The sequence below is a fragment of the Pimephales promelas genome, chromosome 10, assembly GCF_988280905.1.
Source record: "Pimephales promelas chromosome 10, fPimPro1.hap1.1, whole genome shotgun sequence".
NCBI lineage: Eukaryota > Metazoa > Chordata > Actinopteri > Cypriniformes > Leuciscidae > Pimephales > Pimephales promelas.
Genome location: NC_142778.1, coordinates 6,043,336 through 6,066,044, shown reverse-complemented (window position 1 = coordinate 6,066,044; position 22,709 = coordinate 6,043,336). Strand labels below are relative to the sequence as shown.

Below are 22,709 nucleotides of genomic sequence, written 5' to 3'. Positions count from 1 at the left end.
ATATATATATATATATATACAGTATATATATATATATATATATATATATATATATACAGTATATATATATATATATATATATATACAGTATATATATATAATTTATTTATTTATTTATTTATTTTTTTGACTTAGGTAGGTACTTTTAAAGTTCAGCAAGCTACCTATTGCTACTTTTTCCAGCAGTGAATCTGAGGGGTGTGTGTCGCCTAGGATGGTTTACACTATTGCTAATTCGCAAACAAAACTTTATGGATTTTCTCAGGACGAATTATGCTTCAGTGTGCACTACATTTATTTTATGTATTTCATTTTCCTGGAGGTCCCTGGTCAGTGTTTAGACTAGCAAAACAAATGCAGCCTAGGAGTGGACCCTCCGGTAGGTAAACCACATCCATCCTTGACTTCCACCTACATGCTCACAGTCTTGCCAGATTCTGTACTTCAAGTGTCAGTTTTGAGGGAATGATCGCACACATGTTGGACTTGTTTAAAGCCCTTTCTCAATGGCATTATGGGTGGATGAAACGTGCATTGACGCAACGTGATTACCTGATATTGTTTAACATACCTTGAGGCTTGAGCAATGGGGAAGACTTCATATGTCTTAGTTATTTCTATGAGATTACTCCCTCCACATCACGAATTTCCGAATGTAGTCCAGCTAAGAGACCTTGAAATGGAAGTAGAGTCAATGTTGTCTGAAACACCGCCCTTGGTGGTGTACTTTAAGACCTAAGGATCTGCTCTGCCGTGTGTTAATTCACTTTCATCGTTACTCAGATGTCTGCAAGTGATCATCTTACTCAACTTTTTTTGTTATGCTTTCGAAGGCATCATTGTGCCAACTCCAACTTTCTCTTGCAGTCTGTTTGCCCTTGCTTCCGTTTCATAGCAACGTCTTTTTTTTTTTGTTTACAGAAGTGCTTATATTCTCAACTCAAGTTTTCTCTCTGATTGCCCTCCATTGTTCAAATCCAGTGTGCAGGCTATAATTATTCTTCATCTCCTACTTTCTTTGGAAGACCCCTTCAGACCTGAGGTGGAGGAAGTGGAGGTGGAAATGGGGTCAGGGGGCCCCAAAGGCTTCAATTCTCATTGTGAGGATTTAGGTTCTGGAGCCGTAAAATTACCCCTCTCTCACAACTCCCCCAAAAAGGAAGGATGGTATTTATCTGTGGTGGTCTAAGTGGATGACTCAGAGAAGGTAGTTAGCAGGATATAGTCACCCTGCTGCTTCTACTATTCCTCAATAGCAATGCCTTTATGTAGCTAAAGTTAACTAGGCCTATATTTCAGTCGCTCTCCATCTAGACCTGCCTCGGCTTTTGTTGGCAAGCTGTAAGTCATATTGGTACATCACAAGGCATTTCCTCGTTATTGTTTAGACCCTGTCACGGTAGCAAATGCAGGCGGAAGCGGGGTCAAACCAAGGGGTACAAGGACACAGGTGTTCCCCAAGGTAGCTGTGCAGAGGTTGCCAGCCGTCTTTCTGTCAAACTCGATTAGTCAATCAATCTGTCGTTTCGCAGTGCCTGCTGATGGGTCTATACACTGTGGTCAAAAATATCTCATCCGTACAGACCTGAGTAAATGAGAAATGAAGGGTTTGGTGTGCATCGGTTAAAAACTGACACATCACCAGATGGATCCCCTTTTTTTATAAGTGGTGTTAGATAAGGCTAGGATCACAATGAGGGTTATCTTATGACTTGGATCAGTAAATAACCACCTATAACATGGGTGTAAATATCATAAATATAAATATCTACAGTAGTTTAAACCGTCTGCAGATGCTGGGTGTCTACAGTCATGGCCAAACAAATAAATAAAAGTACTTTCATGTTCTTGTTAAACTCAAACCTGTAACACTTTATGAGAAAGAGAAGCCTACATCAGCAATAAGAGTTGTTTTTTTCTTTCTATTTGAGGTCAGTTCTATTGCATTCTCAATAACTATATCTTTCTGTGAAGCGTGTGTGCTGTGGCGACCTTGAAATATCTTTTCATTTCCAATTCTCAGCTTACAGATGTACACAAGAAAAAGACATAGTTCTATACACTGTGGGAAGAGTGCACATTCTGCATACTTTTCTCTTTTTCTCTTTAAATGTGTGGCTAGTTTTAACCCCGCTGGCCATGAGATCCGTTTTAGATTTGTACTATAAGTTTCGTCTCAAGTTTAACTTTTCCCAGATTAGCTTTCAAAGTCTCGAACTTAGCATTTAAACACTTGTCCATACTTGTTAAACATTCATGACTGATGTTACCAACAGGCCTGTGCTCAAACCAGTTTTTCAACTTTTCTTAAAATGGCTAACAAATACCCTTATAAGTATGAAACTGATGCCTGATCAGTAATTTACCTTAAACGGACTCCTTTTTATGCACTTTATATGATTTAAAAATGAAAAATCTATCAAACAAACAATGTGTTTAAGTGTAAATCAATCTAAATTGATACTTTGTAAGTACCAATCTCAAAAGTACTCAAGGTCATGACACTACAACGTTCTTCTTAGATAATTTAATACTGATATTACTGCAAACATGCACTTTTTAATTATCACTTGTTTACTACACAAACTTATGGTAACAGGGTTGACATTTTCAGCTGACAAACAACAAAACGTAAGATGAAATACTAAAATTGTCCTTGACAGTTAAATTCTTCAAATGAAATTGTTGATTTTATACATAACGCCCATTTGATCAAATAACCTGTACTTTTTTCCCCCTCCTGCATAATTCCCAACTTTTATGGTGGCGTGATTAAGCACAGTAGTTCAGAGTTACTTCCTCTTTGCTAAGGTCTCTCTGTAGGAGGTAATTACCTCTTTTGCCAGTCATAAATAAGAGAGGGAGAAGGGGAAGAGGGAGGTGAAGCTGCGTGTTTGTGCAGGAAGCGAGGCCAACAGGACAAAACAGCACCTGACGGCGAGGAGAAATATATCTACTCTTGGTGTTTTACGACAGGTTTGTTAAAGACAACAGAAGTCATGGACCCTCCAGAGACACATTTACCTCAGAGTTATTAACGGGTCAGGAAAGCTTCTGTTATGAATGGCTAAACAGGAATTGAAAGTGTTCATGGATGCATGGCCCTTCTGAGGAAGCATAAGAGGCTGGAAATGTAAGAAAAGCCGGTTATCTGGTCAGGTGTTGAGGAAGTGAAGACAAAGAAAATATGAATGAAAAGCAAGGAGTGAGGTAGAGGGGGAAGTTAAACAAAAGTATGAGTAATGCCACGTGCAAGAAAGCGAGACATAGAGAAAAGGAAGGGCAAGAAGGAGGGGTTTGAGTGTTGACGCATCATTCTCAGCTGGAGGGGGTACGAGAAGGTCACCAGGGAGACAAAAGACAAGGGCCCTGCCAAAACAAGACATTTGACCGCGAGACAAGCCGTATTTTGGGTTATCTAGAGAGACAAAACCACTATTGTTTTAACTAGGGGCAATGGTTGCATCCTCTACAGATACCTTCAAACTCCTGAAAGCCATTGCTGGGGGAAAAAAAATAGAAAACTCATTCGTTTACTACTAATTGCCTGCCTGGTTTATTGTAGCTTAATTCAAGTGCCATCATTGTGGGCTCACTCAGACTGGATCCCACATTGTTTCCATTTATAGGTGCTTGAGGCTGTCACCGAGATGTTTACCAATGAGAAATAATTAGGATGGAGTGGTGTGGGAGGGTTGGCAGTCAGGATCAGTGTCGGGGAGGGTGGGGGGTTCTACTATCATTACAAATGCAGGGAAAGTCTACATCCGGAGCTCGTGAAGACCTAATGCTGTCTGTAAACTCCGCTGCTGTGCTTGTAATTAGTTCTGTTTGTCGACGAAGGCAGTGTTTGAAGTAATGGGCATGCTAGCTATTTGGGCGCACTCACGTAGCGTGAAAGCCAGAGTCGAGTCAATGAGGAGTTGTTCCTTCAGCTCGGGTTGTCAATTTTCACATTGGTGTACAAGTTAAAGGAGCTGTATTTACATAATCATAAAATGGCCCTGATATGTCACTAGACATTAAAGGGTAACTAAACCCCTGGTCAGAGCCTGACTCCACCCACTGGCAATATTTGAAAATGCTGAAAATTGGGAAGACCCCAGTGGAGATATAGGGGACGAAATAGATGCTAAAACACTCTATCCTGATCGTTTTCAATACTTGCAATTCCAACTCCTGACTCCCTACTGTGGTTTTGATGACACAAGATGGTTTTTATATTGCCAAGGGCGTAGCTCGCGTGGTGAGCTGAAACCTGCGTACGTCACGAAGTGCGGAACATCCAATAGGAAAATTAAACTGCAGTAGCCACCGTTCAACCTGAAGAGGGCAGCACTAAGACGCTTTTACGCCATATATTGTAGAAATAGAACACTTTATAAACAAATGTCAAAAAAGTTACTTGAATCAATGACTGGTATTAATAAAGATCCATTCTTACAGATCATTAACTAAAACAAGTTGGTTTAGTGTTTAGTTACTCTTTAAGAAATCATGTTCATTTAAAATACGTATATTGCAGATAACAGTAGTGCAGCCAGGATATTGTCATTTAAAAAGTGAAGTTGCAGCCCTCAACAGATGTTGATGTTGTCATGTTATGTTTTGGTCTGACGCTCCACCCTCAACCCATCCACCAATCACGGAGTCAGTAGTGTTGCAGGATCCGGGTTGCCAGCTTTGCTCTAGTTACCACAGCTGCAGATACGAACGTGTTGGATAAAAAAAAAAAATAAATAAATAAAAAATGTTGGATCCTGCAGCCTATCTGGCAACCTCGAGTCAGGGGGGAGGGGGAGGGAATACACTGCTCTACAGTAATTTGAAGGTGATTGCAGTACCCATTTTGGCCACAATCTTACTCCTTTAATGGTCATTTTATCAATTAATCGACACATATGGAAGACTAGATAGCATGTGAGTGTAGTCCATGTTTTTACTATATTTTAATTAAATAATACATTATTAGTCTGCGGTGTTTTCATTTATTAAGTATACATTTAATTTCAAGATAGTTTATGAAAACTTATATTAAAAAAAAGGAGTCTAAGTTCAAGTTCATTGTACAAACTTCCTTGCTTTTTTTCTTTTCTCCCTGCTACCTAAGGCCAATTCTGGGTTTTGTAATGAATTTAATTTACCATTATAATGTTCATAGAGAAAATATGACTCTATCCCCAATACAAACTTGATCATAAAACATTTCCTACACTCATTTTGACTTTAAACTCAAATTATGCCACTTAGTGAGTATAATGAATTAATCTACCCTATCTCACGACCAATTCGTACGAATTCGTACGAGTGATTCAAAAGTGGCTAATTTGTACTAATTCATACGACCTCACTCGTACGATTTGTCTAAACCCATGTGACGGTTATGTTTAGGGGCGGGGTCAGGTGTAGGTCATTCGTACGAATTCATACGAATTGGCTAATTCGTCAAATATGTACGATTTAGCAAAATCGTACTAATTCGTACGAGTGAGGTCGTACGAATTAGCCACCTCGTAAAATTCGTACGAATTCCCGTGAGATCTGGTTGGAATTAATCAATCATCGTTCTCAGCTTTGATTGGACTTGTTTTTAACGTCCTTCTTCCTGTCTTTCTGCAGCAGGGAACGGGCAGTCGGTGCAGACGGACCCCAGCAAGTCTGGATTTGTGGGTGACACGGTCGAGCTGCGATGTCTCTTCATCAACGGCAAGCCACCAGTGAAGATCTCTCAGGTCACCTGGCAAAAGCTGATAAATGGCAGCAAACAAAACGTGGCCACCGCCAACCCAGCCTTGGGAGTATCTGTGCTGCCCCCTTTCAAAGATCGTGTGAGCTTCAAGCACCCCGCTGTGCGCCAGAGGACCCCTTCTTCTCTTGAGGATACCACCATTGTGTTTACCAACCTACGGCTGTCTGATGAAGCGGCCTACATCTGCGAGTACACCACATTCCCAGCAGGCAACAGGGAGAATATGGTCAACCTCTCCGTCTTTGGTAAGACCACCACACTGGCAGTTGAGACCACACACACACACACACACACATATAGTTCTGTTCTAAAAGAACTCATTCACAAACAGATGATCAATGGGCCTCATTCTTCAAGCATGAGCAGAACAAATTTCTGTCGTTCATAAAATCATTTTGTAAATTGTCACATTCTTGTGACAATGGGCCTCATTCACAAAATAACATGCGTGTAATTTGTTATTTATTAAAACAGTTCTATTCAACGCAAAGATTTGTGTAAGAATAGTTATACGTACAGTTTACACATTGAATGGGACAATTTATGTAAGAATAATGTTCAAGAATAATTTTCACAAAAATTTGCAATGAATGCAAAAAAATGAATGGTTTTATGAATTTACACAAAAAATCTCATTGAATGTGACTGAAATTTGTTTGAAATGTCGGTAACACTTTACAATACGGGTGCACTAATGTGCATTAATTCATCCTTAACTAATGCACAGATAATTATGAGTTAATGCATAACTCATGAAGAACTAAACCATTAATTCATGATTACTGCATCAGCAACAAATAAAAAGTCAATATTATTAATAGATTAAGTAATACATGAATGGCTAACTCAATGTGTCGTTGTGCATTAATTCCTCAATAACATATTTTATTAACTAATAGTGTAAATTAATGTGTTAATTACCACAATTAGTCAAAGCTATGCACTTCAACTTCCAGTTGTCTGCTTTAATTAATCATTAGCTAATGATTTGCAAATGTATCATTATGTTATGACTTTACTCGTTGGGGCACATCATTATTAACTAGTCATTTAGTAATTGTAGTAATTTGCACATGAATTTGCACTAACAATGAAGTAATTAATGATGTATTAATGCATATTAGTGTACCTCTGGAAGTTGAAATACAAGGCTTTGGCTCATTCTGGTAATTAACATATTAGTTAACAATATTAGTTTAAAATTGAGTTATTATGGAATTAATCCACAATTACATATTTAATTGATAACAATTCATGTATGAACTAATACATTAACCTTACAGACTATTAGTCTGTACAGAATAATTCAGTATTATCTGTGCATTAGTTAAGCTTTAATTGAATTAAAGCTTATTAGTGCACACATATTGTAAAGTGTTACCAAATTTACCAAACAGTTTACTGTGCATAACCATTTATTTTGTATACAATGCTGCAGTTTGTATGCAAATAATGGTACATACTATTTACACAGAAATCCGCATCGAAAAAAAACTTTTTTTTAGTCAAGAATGATTTTATGAATGGTTCCAAAACGAGCAAATTAGCATGAAATGTGTTTGTAAACACTTTTGGTATTGAATGCTACAAGTTGTATAAGATTAGTCATACATAAAGTGTGGATTCTTTGCAAATTGTAAGTATTTTTGTTTGATTTTTTTATTTTTTTTTCAAATCAAAAGTAACATTTTACTCAAAAATATTACAAACGGTTTACACAAAGTCATTCTGCTCATGTTTCATGAATGAGTTTCATGTAAGAACTTATAATTCAGTCAATTTTCCATCCAATTGAATGAATTCTTATAGTTAATCAACTCTAAGTAAGAACAAGTTTACTCTGCAGCTGAAGAGGAAGCTTTTGCACTGAGCAGCAAGTTCTTTACACACATATAACACCATGGATGGGCAGGCTAGAAATAGGTGTCATTTTCTTGAATATTTTTAGCACTCAGTCTCAGCCCTGATTAAGGTGTGGGTTAGCAGGTAGTAAACTGTGAATAGATGTTGTTTCAGCAATATTTTATTCATAACCCTATAAGTCCTTGAGAAAAATATGTTCTTTGTCCTTGACTGCTTCAGGTCTTGTGTGTAATGTGCTTGAACCTTCCATACACTTGAAATGTATTGATCAGTGTTACAACCCGGCTCAAAGTCATAACATAAAGAGGACAAAACACAAACTGTGTTTCAAAATAGAAAATATAATTTTATTTAAAGTTAAATAAATAGTGTCTAGGGTCAAAATATAAGATAATTATAATAAACATCAACACAACATCAAATCAATAAATGGTTGGAAATGAGGTTTGTGGAGTGGTGGAAATCAAATGAGAACACAAACTCAAGAACCCACTCTTCAAACAAGGTTACAAAACAAAAATGAGAGAGAGAGTGTGGAAAATCCAGAAGCTCCTTAAATAGGTTGCCACAGGTGCAGCTGATATTCATTGGGCAAACACACCCTCCAGGGCGGAGTCAATCCTAGGATTCTCAACAGAAATAAAAAATTAAGAAAAATAGGGGTAGGGATGTAACAATCAGTGTTCACCACAACCGAAAGAGCTGTGTCCAACTCTGCTGTATTAGTCGACCTGCAGATATAATGTATTCATACATGGTTTCGCGAATAGCTCCACACACACAGGTAAAGATAGGCTATCATTTCAGGCTATCAGTCTGAGATGAAAGACCGAAAGCACCCTAAAAATAGTTCATACGACTGTTTGCAGACCCCTGGGGTTTGTGAGTTGATGAAAAGCTAATAGTCTGGTTTCACAGACAGGGTTTAGATTAAGCCAGGATTAGTTCAATTAGAGCATTTAAGTAGCTTTTTAGGGGCTAATGGTTAGCGAGTCGGGCTGCTAACCCAAAGGTTGCTGGTGTGAAATGTCAATGCCAGTTGCTTTAAACCTAGTCTGTGAAACCGGGGAAATAAGTATGTAAATCATACAAATCATCAACATCTGAGAACCTTGAACATGCAAATCTGTTGTTAAATTATTAAAATGAAATGAAATCTCTGGAAGTACTTCAAATAAATACTTTAGGTCAAATGGCAAAAAAAAATAAATAAAAAAATGTAATCCCAGGAATCATATCAATCCATACATCATATGACTCCTGAGGATTTTGAATATAACATACAATCGGCAACTAGTCATAGTTGGGGGCGTAGTGAGGGCGAAGTCGGCGTGGGGGAAAACACAGCGAACATTGTGTGTATTTGAATGACAAAAATGTCTTATCGCGACCGGCAATGATACATTGCAAAATTAACTGCAATAGGGTACGATTTCCCTTATTTAATTAAAAAACTGGTTCAATGACCAACCAAATGGCTGGAGGTGTCATTTTCCAGATATTCTGTTGTCCATTTTTTAATCTCCAGGTAAGAAATTGCGGTAGCTACCAGTAAAATTAGACTATAACTCAATCATATGTTACATATATTATATTTACTTACCAATTGTACATATGCTTCACTCCAAACCATTAATGCTTTGGTAAAACGGTGATCAGTAGTACGAAGTTGCCGAAGGACTGTGCTGACAGGTCGTCATTGGCATTATTACGTAGCGATTGGCCTATCAAGCCAATCTTCAGCTGATAACGCTAATGTGAATGAGACATCTCTTATGAAAAACAACCATTGGGATCTCTTGGTATTTTACGATAAAATATTATAGTAATCCTATAGGAATACTATTGTATTTTGGGATAAACGATAGAAATACTATACAGGTATTACAGAACATCACAGACATATTATAATACAAATCGCAGGACAGACATGGGAAAAACAGACATAGGAAATGAAAGTGCTGTGCGTTTAAACCTCACTCCCCTGGCCTCAAGTGGCATGCTAGCAACTGTCTTTAGCGTTACAAGTTGTATAACATTAGTCATACATAAAATTTCCATTGAGACCTCTTTTGCTTCCTCCTCTTTTTTTCAGCAAACATAACAAACACAATTGCCAAAATTGTTTATCACTAGCGTATGCTGATGAGGTTTATACTAACTTGCGTCGTAGCCTAGGATTCAATAGGTGTCATCTACACACGTCGTTCCCAGGTTTGTAGATCCCTTTTAAATCCGATAGGATTGCAGAAATATCACAGTCTGTAGGAGGCATTAGGAAGCTGCACAGGTTAGAAAAAAAAACTGGAAAAAAAAACGTGTGTGTGTGTGTTGGAGTGCAAGATAGGAGCATCTCGTTAGAGAGGTGGGTTATGCTCCCACTGATTGCAGATCTAATTAGAAATGAAGTGTTGATATGTTTTCCATTAAACCAGCAAAGGGAGCTGCTTGGCTCAAGTACAGGGTGTTTTTTTTTTCCTTTTTTTTTTCACTGATGTGGCTTGTTAACTCCCAAGCCCATTTTGTATATCACGTTCACATGCGTCCTCTGAGGATGCTGGCGTTGCAGTAAGAGCAAGCAACCTGAATGGAGATAACCAAGCTCAGTGCTTTTCAAAGAGCCTCTTCATGTCATATCAACCCTCGCCACAAACCTCAGCACTCTTTGACACGCGCTCACATAAACACACATCTTCCCGTTTGATGCAGGCCTCTTTAATTGCTAATTGGCAGCTCATAAAGGATCGAGATTGGATGACTTTGGGCACCGTGAGAAAGGAGTGGTTTCTACATCTGTTTGAGTGCTTGACTGATGTTTTAGCTTTGAACACGGGGTACAGGGGGAAAAGAAATTAGTCAACTGCTTGATTCGTACCGACGGGAAGAAAACGACTTTTCTGAACATCAAGATTAGTGGTAAAGGGACTGGAACTCTCAAGGGCACCTTTGTTGCTCTTGTTCACACAGTATTTTAGTATCTTCTACAATGTTCCTTTCCCTGTTTTATTTACCGTTTGCTTCTTCTTCTTTTTTTTTTTTATCCAGCACGGCCAGTGACCAAGATGTCGTTGACTTCGCCCACCATCGTGGCGAGGACTCCGAAACGCAAGATGCCCGTGGCCACCTGCATGTCGGCTAACGGCAAGCCTCCCAGCGTCATCAAATGGGACACCACTCTGAAGGGAGAGGCCACGTTTCAGGAAACGCGCAATCCGAATGGCACTGTGACCGTGCGCAGCAACTACATCGTGTTGCCCAGCCGCGAGACCCACCGACAAAAGCTGACCTGCATCGTATCTTACCGCGCAGACCGCTTCACCGACAGCGTCATACTCAACGTTCAGTGTAAGAACAATTTTTTTTTTTTCATATCTTTCAAACTCCAGGAGAAATGATGCATCATTGACAGATTTACAATGATACACACATACTGTAGTTTGGAACAATTGATATTTTTTCAAGTCTCTTTTGCTCACCATGGATGCATTTATTTATTTATAACCAAGTAATATTGTTACAATTTGAAGAACTGTTTTCTATTTTAATATATTTTAAAACTAATTTTATTCCTGTGATCAAAGCTGAATTTTTCGCATCATTACTCCAGTCACATTATCCTTCAGAAATCATTCCAATATGCTGATTTTTCGCTCTACAAATATTTATTATCAATGTTGAAAATGTTTCTACTGCTTAATATTTTTGTGGAAACAGTGATATATGAAAATAATTCAAAAGATTGGGGGAAAACAGATTATTTTAAACTTTTATTCAGAAAAGGCACAATTATTTGATCAAAAGTAACAAAAAGTATCACAGTTTCCATTAAGCAGAAAAAAAAAAACATTTATTTTATTTTTTTTAAACCAATAAGCTCTAATAATAACTGAGCACCAAATCAACATATTGAATTCAGCAAATGATTTCTGACCATGTGACACTGAAGACTGGAGTTCTGATGCTGAAAATACATTGCTGAAATAAACTACAACATATTAAAACAGAAAATTGCACAATACGAGAATTCTTTACAAATATGACAAAAAAAGTCTTAATTATTACAACATTGGACTGGTTTTACATATATTATACATCACAAATTGACATAAATGTATGTAATTTTTTAGCAATCAAAAAGCATGTTTAATTAATTAATCATATAACTTAACATTTTTTTTAAAAAAAGGCCACACTAATTCTGTGTTGTGTTTTTTCTGGTAATAAAATGAAGGCATAAAACACAAATTTTATCATTTATCATACATTTTAATCATATGAAATTAAATAAACTTTTTGTCAAACTACATACTGCACAATGAGCTTTACTGTTAAAATTAAAACATGGATTATTCCTTAAATTCAGTTTTGTTTAAAAAAAAATCATAAATTATTTGGGTTAGTGTATTATTACATTGGGAAATTTCTAAGTTATACAGTAGAACAGTATATTTCGGTCAACTTAAACCGAACTTTTATTTTGAAGGGTTGCCATCAAGACCTTTTGAATTTCTGTGTTTGTCATAATGATAGTTTTTCCTCAAATACAGCGGTTAAATGATCACAAAGTGACTTTCAGAGTGGATCTAGACCCTTGAGAGGAAGTTCATGCATTTGTGTCTTCATATATAAGCAAAAAAAAAAAAAAAAAAAAAAACTTCAGTGTGTGGTAAGTGAAACTGTGCATCGGCTGCACCATTCAATCACACAGAACATGCAGGATTCGTATTTAAATAGTCTTTATGGTTTAATATTCACACACACTAGTCTACATCGCGATTTGATTTCAAGTGTACTGAAATGCTTTCTATTTTTTCCTCAAAAAATGTACAATTTCCGTCTTATACAGTGGCTAGATTTCATCAGCATTTTAGGGGGCCGCCCCCCTAAAACAATGAGGAAACATTGCACACTTATATAAAACCCCACTGGAATGTCTAAAAATGTACGGTTAAGTTAGTGTTGATGCTGCACTGTTGCGCAAGTTCTGCGGAGGAGGTTCGGATCAGGAAGAGATGTCACTGGCCTGTCTCAGCCGCTGTTGTTATCAGCTATTGTTTAGGGCCGTTTAGAACAGTATTTCAGCCCCCATAAAGCCCACTGATAGAGGAAATCCACCCATTCTCCCACACTACGCGAATACATTGTTCTTGTGGTGCGCCTGTGTGAAAGGCCATGTTTAGAGTGACGGTAAGTTCACAGAGAATCACTCGTCCTGATTCTTGATTTACTTCGAGTGTTTTGTTAATCTAGTTACCCTTTGGTATAACATCCCCAAATTGAATTTCCTCAGCCTTATACATGCTCATAAAAGCAATTAAGAATGAATCTGAAGAGACATAGACCGGTAACATCAAGTATGCAGTGCATTTGAATACCGTCATTAATAGGAAGGGGAAAAAAAGTGCTGTAATGAATTGAAATTTGGCATTTAGCTGAGGTTCTTATCCAATTAGGACAATTTCTGGAATAGTTGCCCTGGAGTAGCTTGCGGCTAAGTGGGTAGCTAAAGGGCACGGTGGTGGTTGTAGTCTCAGTAACCATTCATGTGTTGGCTCTCCTCCCAATCGCTTAAGAAATAAACTCTTGACCTTTCAGCTATGAGCCCAGATCCTTAATCAGTATCATGACATGCACCCATCGTCAAGTCATGTGACCCTGAACAACCTGAGCCGCTGCCTGAAGACGCTCTTTTGCTTTTTTTTTTGTTGCAGATGAGCCGGAGGTTAAAATCGAGGGCTTTGACGGGAACTGGTACCTGAATCGCCAAAACGTGCAGCTCACGTGCAACGCAGACGCCAACCCACCCGTCACCGTCTACCAGTGGAAACTGTGAGTTATACTCTTCTGACCTACTAATCCACATTGCGAGCAATCACCTTGTAGTGTCAGCTTATTAATAGAATTGGGATGGATGAGTAATGTTTATTGAGTGAAAAGCATAGTGAGATTTGAAGCCTGTCTTTTTATGTATTTAATCTTTTCAAATAGACATTACAGTCTTTTCTCCAGAGTTTGACTGTAATGTGAATTTTTCAATTATTAAATAACACAAACGGATAAAAGTTACATGAATACAGACTTTTTAACTGTGATAAGAGTTGACATGTATGTTAAAGGAGTAGTTCACTTTAAAAAAAAAAAATTGCTGATTATTTACTCACCCCCATGTTATCCAAGATATCATTCTTTCTTATATAATGTCATTTTTTTCTTCAGTCGAAAAGAAATTAAGGTTTTTGATGAAAACATTCCAGGATTGTTCTCCAATATAATGGACTTCAATGGGAACCAAATGGTTCACAAATGGGACCGTTTCAGTGCAAACTGCAAACTTGTTCAAAGGGCTTTAAACGATTCCAGACTATGAATAAGGGTATTATCAAGTGAAACGATCACTCATTTAAAAACAGTTTAAGTTTTATAAGCTCAAATGGTCGCCTTGCTCTGTTCTGTGATGCGCGTTCGTGACTCTCCGGTTCGAAGTCGTTTATCAAAATGAATTAATCTTTTTCCGTGTCATTTGGTTCATTCAATGAACGAGTTGACTCTGGAAAAGATTCAAACGAGTTTGAACAGGAGAGTCACGAATGTGCATCACATAACAGAGCAAGGCTCTGAGCTTATAAAACCTAAACTTTGTTGTTATTTTTTTTTAAATGAGCAATCGTTTTGCTTGATAAGACCCTTATTCGTCGTTTCAAATCGTTTAAAGCCCTTTGAACAGTTTGCAGTTTGCACTGAAACTGTCTTTGACCTTGAACCGTTTGGTTCCCATTGAAGCCCATTAAATGGAGAAAAATCCTGGATTGTTTTCATCAAAAACCTTAATTTCTTTTCGACTGAAGAAAGAATGACATGGACATCTTGGATGACATGGGGATGAGTAAATTATCAGCAAACTTTTTTTTTTAATGTGAACTACTCCTTTGAACCCTTTTTGCGTGATTGTCCTTCACTTCTAATCCGTCCATTTAAAAAAATAAGTTGAAGCGCATCATATATATTGGCCGTACAACACTTAATGTCAAGCATTTACATGAAAAGTTTTCATGACGATCAGTGTGTCCAAACGTTTGACTTCTTGTGTATGTCGGCATCATTAAACTAAATGAATGATGAGTAATGTTTGAAGAGCGCTCCTCTGAAATATTCAGTTTACTGTAATGCTACATGACAGCTTAGATGTGTTATGAGTGATAACAGAATCATTTCCTTCAGTAAACTACGACTTCATTCATTGGTGGTTAGCACTCGATCAAGATAAATAAAGACGCTTACAATGGCTCTATTCAGAATTCACGTAGCCATTGATAACCCCTCAAACAAGATCAAACATGAGAAAATAAGCTACCCTTTGTACTTCTGCATGTTTACCTTACCAATATACTGGTTTGAAAGAACAGTGAAAGAGATATACAGCGAGATTGAGTCTTGTTTGTCATTATGAGTCTTGTGATGGTGATTGTTGTCGAGTTTCTGGTGCTACGGGTTTGGATGCAAACTATGACATCATTGCTTTGCCTACCAAATGAATATGATGACTGCACAGTCTCAGCTCTGTTTTGATAACCTTTCTGTGGACAATGCTGGTGTTTATGTGAGGTCAAAGCTGTGGTAACCATTTATCAATCATTTCAACTTTTATTAATCATTATACATTAATATAAGGTATAGTTTAGTAGTTCAAACCCTGCTCCAACACACGCACCTGTAGTTTGGAAATAAGCCTGAAGGGCTTGATGTGCTGGATCAGGTGTAGGGGTGAGCGGGGCACAATCTAACTAGTTGTAACACACTTGTTTTAAATACTTCAACACATGCCAGCATGATGAAACTTAGTGTTTTTATTAGTTACCATATCACCATGTGTCAAAAATGTGTCAAAATTAAGAAATCTTTGAAGGATATCAACAAACGTGCATTTAACCATTGCAAAAGTAAATTTCTTACCATGTTCATTTTTCATCTCTGTTTTTGTGTTTATTTAAAGTGAGACAAATCTGATATTATTTAACTCTTATATCTGTTATTTAACTCAGTTACTAGTGCACGGATGGGTTATGTTGTAATACTTCGTTTAGAACTATGCTATTCTGGGGTGCGTTTCCCGAAAGCATCGTTAGCCAACTATGGTCGCAATTTGGTCGCAATTTCCATTTAACTCTATTGGAAAACGACGGAACTTGCGACCATAGTTGGCTAACGATGCTTTCGGGAAACGCACCCCTGTTCGATACTTTTTTATGAATTCTATTTAGAAACCGTTCGAAAAAGGTGAATGTTGAGTCAAGGTGAATTGAATGAGTCAATGTTCAGAAATTATAAGTTATTATTTTGTTTTGAACTATGCTGTGTTTTGCAGTGTGTTTGTCAAACAATTGTGTTTTTAATTATTTAAAAAAATACATTATTTTATACGAAAAAGTTATTAAATGTAATTTATTGACAAAATATTTGAGTTTGTCTATAGGATCATTTTTTTTATTAAATCAGATAACATTTTAAGCTGTCATATTGCCGTTACAATATGCCCCACCTATGGGGCATGTTGTCACATTTCACTTCCATTCTTTCGGGCTATATCAAGAAAAAAGTATACACTGTATTAAAGGGAAACTTCAGGATTTAGCATTAAGCTTTGTATTAGTAGAAAACATGTAGTATTTTTGAGTTACCATGCTTTCCACCCTCATATCCCCTTGAGACAAGAGATTTATCCTTTTTTTTGTCTGGAAAAAATCATTTTCCAGAGGATTTTTTTTGGCCAGAGGCTAAAGACTAGTCAGTAGTAGGGGCTGTCAGCCTGTCCCGCATGTTCTCAACCCACCCATAGAGGGTGTGATCTCACTCACAGAAGGTACACATAGTGTCAGCCATCTTTTTTTTTTTGGAAGCTAAGCTAGCAGGCTCTTGTTCTGTGGAGAAAGCTGAGTAGTAGGGGTTACCGTCCTCTTTTTTTCCGGACATGTCCGGCCTTCAGCTTTTGCTTTCTGCAGTCGCCATTCGTTGTTTACATGCACACGTTTTGTTTCAATCTAACTGAATTCATTCCGATTGGTGAATCTGAATGTAGTGTTTACATGAACGCTAAACAAGTGATCGGTTGATGTGCGTTTCAACATTGATAACAAAATTTGCGGTCCTCCATGAGAGATACGAGACCGGTGCGTCTCACAGGTGTCGCTCGTCGGTAATCACGCCACCGGCCTCGCGCCGTTCTCCCGCGGCCCTCACTCGTCCCGCTCGCCACAGTAAACATAATGAATGGCGACTGTTGAACGCAAAAGCCGAATCCCGGACATTTTGGCCAATCTCGAAACACATTTTCGGCCAGACTCATGAAGACTCACTAGTAGCCTAGACTTGTTGTTTAATGCTGCGTTCACGTGCTATGGAAAATAGGATATTTTCCACTTGTGAACTGGTATTTACCAGTGTGTTGCGTTCATGTGCTTTTTTTGTCGTAATGTGGTTAAAAAAATGGAGATCCAGACCTGTCATTTAGCTAAAATTATTTTAGATTGCTTAAGTCATCTGCAACAGCAAGAAAATGATTTATCAAAACTCAAAAGGTAAATAATATGCTGTGTATTTTCTAGATCATATATATTTTTACCATTCACGACTCTCGCGTTGCTCTCCGCCATTTTTTTTTATTTTTTTTTTTTTTTTTATTGCAGGTTAACAAAACAGTAACACATACCAGGTAAGATTCAGTGAGACACATCTACAATACAGAAGTAGAAAAGGGGAAACAAAAAAAAAAAAAAAAAAAAAAAAAACAACAGAGAACAGAAAAACTCACAACAGCCCCACACAGTTATCGACAATAAATATATATGTATTTGTATTAGTGGTGGTAGTATCAATGATAGTATTTATAATGATAATATTCATGACAATAATAGTAATATAGGCTATAGCAATCTACGACAGTAGTGACAATAGCACTATGACAATAAGAATACATTTAATTTCATTGCACATCTGCTCTAAACTCTCCGCCATTTTGAAAAGCTCAAAGTTTATCTCATCTGGGCAATCAAAATATTCTACGAGTTGCCCAGTGGAAAATACCACATGAGGGGGAGTTCATGTGCATTTTCCACGTTGGCTTTTGGTATTTACCATAAATACCATAGCACATGAATGCACCATAACCGTGGCCTCCTAGGGCAGCGAAGCAAGTGCATTCTGGGAGTTGTTGTCTTTCATCCACATAAGCCAAAAATACATTTTCTGGCTTTTCTCAGTCTAGAAAGCTCCAAATTCAAAAATAATTTCACATTTTTTTCCACATAAATGACCCATTTTAAATACACATTCATCTAGACATGTGTGAAATGAATGCAGGAAGAAAAAAATACTCTGAACCCTAAGCAGGTTTACACAAACTGAGAAAGTCAAAAAGCGTTAGGTTGTGTCACGCTTTCCCCTATTTGATTAGGGTTGAAGCAAAACTCTTCAGGGCTGTGGCCCTCCAGGAACTGAATTTTGCACCCCTGTCATACAGTGTCGTGCTCTCTTTTTTGTCAGTGTTTGATTTTGCAAATGGACACATTTCTCTTTAGCCGAAGGGAGCAGAGATGCCTCGTACTTGTGTGAGCAGTGCAGATAACTTAAAATGGAGGCAATGCTTGCAGACTATTGCTGGACTATTGCAGTAATAAGACTATTACTGATGCACTATGCGCATATTAGTTTTTGTGCCTTTTGTTTAATTATAAATCTGATTTATGTATCCCTTTTGCAGATGTTTTTAAAGTGTTACACAAACAGGACATGTACTGTCTACACAATATATATAGACGCGACACGCGATGATTCTATTTTAGAAACGGTTTCTATTTCTGCGATGTTGCGGTTGGAAAAAACAACAGAAAATAATAATCTCAGGTACTGGTTATTTGCTTTATGAAATGCATTAAGCATCTGTGTGAGTTTGAATATCATTTTATGTGTGTGTGTGTTTTTTTTTTTTTTTTTTTGTAGTCGTACAGAAAGCATCTCACTTCAGATCTTCAAAATAGCTTTAAGGGAACAAGAACATTCAAACTGATTTGTATCGTGTCCCATAGTCGTGTCGCGTAGTCACTAGGGTTGCCGCGGTGAGGAAAATTTCCCACCGGTTAATCGACGTGTGACAACACCGGTAATCCCGGTGTCACCGTGGAGGGCAGGGCGGGGGGGTTAAATAGCTTTTAAATGTGTGCGCGTTATACTTTCACTTTCGAAATAAGCGTCAATTGCTTGAATGGACAAAAAAAACAACTCACTGATAATAAAACTTTTATTTATAGACTTTTATTAGCATAACGAACGAATAAAAATAACCCCATGCATAGGCTGAAAAAAGTGAAAATCGGCAAAATGTGGGCCCAAACAAATAAGAACCATAAAACGTTTATTAACGAATAAGAAAATAAAATAGGCCTAAATAAATTACACAAAGTTTAAATGAGATAAAACCAATTAAAAAGAGACGAATATAAAATAAAAACTTTATTACCTTAGCCTACATAAATGACATACTTTCACTTTCGAAATAAGCGTCAATTGCAATTCAGTGTCAATTGCTGGAATGGACAAAAAAAAAAAAAAAACAACTCGCTGACAATAAACTTTTATTTAGACAGCACTTTTATTAGAATAATAAACGAATAAAATATAGACAGAACTTTTATTAGCATAACGAACGAATAAAAATAACCCCATGCATAGGCTGAAAAAAGTGAAGATCGGCAAACTGTGGGCCCAAAAAAAATAAAACGTTTATTAACGAATAAGAAAACAAAATAGGCCTAAATAAATTAAACAAAGTTTAAATAAGATAAAACCAAATAAAAAGAGACGAATATAAAATAAAAACTTTAAAAAGGACCTTAGCCTACATAAATGACAGCACTCTAAAAAAAAGTAAAACACTATAAATTGGCATTTATTAACATTAATATATATTGGCCAAAATATTGCCAAACAGGCGCTTTTGCATTGCGTTTTGACACCAAATCTTCCGCCATTATCTTGCTTTTCTGTAATTTGACTCGTTCTCGTCTCCACACGTGCTAAATGGAATCCTGATGCTTGCTGATCTGTGACGTGACGGCACGCGTTGCGCAGTTCATTTTTAATTATAATGCTCTCTTCAGAACTAAATAATTGAAAATTATTATTTTTAATTAATTCAAATAAATATTTTAGCAAAAACGAATACTTTTAAAAAAAAAAGTCAAGACATCGCGGTGTCACGGTGGGAAAGTGATGTCACCGGTGATGGGGCTTAAAACCGGTAACACCGTCAACACCGTCTATCGCGGGAAGCCTAGTAGTCACAAATTATTTGTCACTGGAATCTTATCGCATCACGTCTGGTTAGGCAACGCAGTCTCATGAAAGTGCGTATCTCTACCACGATTGTCATTTCTCGTGGCATTTATACGCCAAAAATGTTTTTTTGCGTGCATATGCTACGCACTGAAAACCCCCTGGGTAGGTTTAGGGGGAAGGGGGGTGGGGAGTTCGTACTTATTATACGCCAAAAAGTGCGTATCATATGCACGCGGAAAACACGTACCATACACGCAAAAACTAGTTTTGGCGTATAAATGGCACGAGAAATGACATTCGTGCTAGAGATACAAACTTTCATGAGATTGGGCTCGGTTAGGACACGGTATGAGACTCGAGACCGGTGTGGCTGGAAGGTTACACTCATTAGTACTCGCACCACCTGTCCTGCTTGCCGCCAAGTTGTTTTAATTGTCAAATTTGAATTCAGCACATCAAAATATTTAATTGAAAATTCAGCATTCTGCATTTACTCACCCTCATGTTGTTTCAAACCTCTATGTGTTTATTTGTTCTGCTGAACACAAAGGAAGATATTTGGAAGAATGTTTTAATCAAACAGATCTCATTCCCCATTGACTACCATACTGTAGTATGTATTTTTTCCTACTGTGGTAGTCAATGGGGAATGAGATCTGTTTGATTAAAACATTCTTCCAAATAGGGGTGTGCGATATGACGATTTTTAATCGTGGACGATTAAAATGTCTCCACGATCTGCTTTTGAAGAAATATCGTAGTATCGTGTTACAGTGCATTCTATCAGTTCAGTTCTGGCGCCTCCGTCTCTCAACTGTACAACGCGACGTAGCCTACACATGATCACACGTTAATGAATAGGTACGGGACACTGCAATTCACAAAAGTTCATTATTTGCATAAGCCTTGCCGGTTAAACATTTAATTCACGCACTGATGCGCTGTTCTAACGTGCGCTTTCCTGACCGCATATCCACGGCGCTCACAGGCACTAGAAGCCTGTCAAACAGCGCCTGAATACTGGACTAAGTTATCTTTCGAGTCTTATTATGCTAATACTGTTAAATACACACAATGTTTGCATAAACAGGCTATGTCTAAAGTAAAAGCAAACATTTGAGAGAATATCTGGTGTAATATGCGTCTATATTAAACGCGTCGCGTGCTGGTCTAAAAGCGACAGGAATAAATAGTACTGCCGCTTGTCCTTAAAGGGATAGTTCACAAAAAAAAAAAAAAAAAATCCGTCATTATTTACTCACTCTAATGTTGTTCCAAACCTGTATTAATTTCTTTCTTGTGCTGAACACAAAAGACATTTTTTTTTTTTAATGTGGGTAACCAAGCAGTTGCTGGTCCCCATTAACTTCCAGGAGAGAACCTATAAAAAACTATAAGGGGACCAGCAACTGTTCGGTTACCCACATTATTCAAATTAACTTTTATTTTCAACAGAAGAAAGAAAATTATTTGGGTTTAAAACATCTTGAGAGACTAAATTAAGACAATTTTCATTTTTGAGGGAACTATCCCTTTAGTGTTAATAAAACAAAAAACAAAACAAAAAACACAAGGAGAAAATCACTCACTGACTGAGAACTTTAATATAGCTTTAATAAGAATCAATTTATTCAGTGAAGTCTATGTAGTGTTTTAATTTCATATTTGTTCATTTAATTACTTCAATGCTACTGCTAAATACACCTACTGCATCTGAAAAAATAAAGCACTATTTATTTAATATGAATATTAATTTGTGTAATGTTTATCTTGTCTTATTTTTTTAATAACAAAGAAAATAATGACAAAGATTTTTATCTTCGCCACTGGCCTAAATGTATGCCTTTCTTTTTTCTTTTGTTACCTAAGGCTTTGTTTTTAACATAGGGACATTAGTTTGGCTGTAATGAACAGCCACTTGCAAAATATTAAAACCAACTTGAAAAAGAATCGTGATAAAAAATCGTGATCGTGATTTTCCTTAAAAAAATCGTGATATGATATTTTCTCCATATCGCCCACCCCTACTTCCAAATATCTTCCTTTGTGTTTAGCAGAACAAATAAACACATGGAGGTTTGGAGCAACATGAGGGTGAGTAAATGCTGACAGAATTTTCATTTTTGGGTGAACTAACCCTTTAAGAAACAGCACATTTTATCTCGGAAGCAGTGCAATTGTTACAGTAGTTATCCATTTAAAAGGCTGTTGGCAGATTTTAGAACTTACACACTTTGGCCAAATGGACTTGGCAAGCTGATGGCGATTAATTGGCCTGACCTATCAGCCTATCACTAGTTACATCTTGTTATTAATATTCATGAGACAAGCTGATAAGGCCTCTGATGTGTTGTTCCTGCGCCCCTGGGTCAGGTCAACTTTGTAATATGACCAATATAACCTTCTGCTTGGTCATTTTTATTCAGTGCCACGCCGTATGCGCCACACTTATATGCCAATTAGCACGGCAAAAGGCCCCGTCATTCATCACCCGGCTGATTCCCATGAACGCGAACAATACCGAACACCACCAACAACGTTGGAAAACATTGGACGAGCTAGTCATGTGTTACGATTAAAAATGGAGGAATTATGCAGCAAAAACTGAGAGATAAATGTGGCAATTTGTTCTGTAATTAGGCAGTGAAAGCTGGGAAAGGAAAACATGTCTTCAGCTGTGGTGGATTAATAGCTGGCAATGCCCAGGGTACACTGCCTGTGTGGACCGGGGTGAGTTTTAATGAGAGAGGACAAGAGAGAGAGGGGAAAG

At 37.4% G+C, this 22,709-nt stretch overlaps 1 protein-coding gene across 2 annotated transcripts in view; it reads left to right on the top strand.

Annotated features, from left to right (window-relative positions):
* nectin1b (nectin cell adhesion molecule 1b) overlaps nt 1-22,709 on the top strand; it is a 152,012-nt gene that overhangs the window by 91,734 nt on the left and 37,569 nt on the right. For both annotated transcript variants that reach the window (XM_089135346.1, XM_039647359.2), the window contains exons 2-4: nt 5,620-5,994; nt 10,658-10,957; nt 13,324-13,441. In XM_089135346.1, coding sequence (XP_088991472.1) covers nt 5,620-5,994; nt 10,658-10,957; nt 13,324-13,441 — 793 coding nt within the window. The remainder of the gene's footprint in view (nt 1-5,619; nt 5,995-10,657; nt 10,958-13,323; nt 13,442-22,709) is intronic.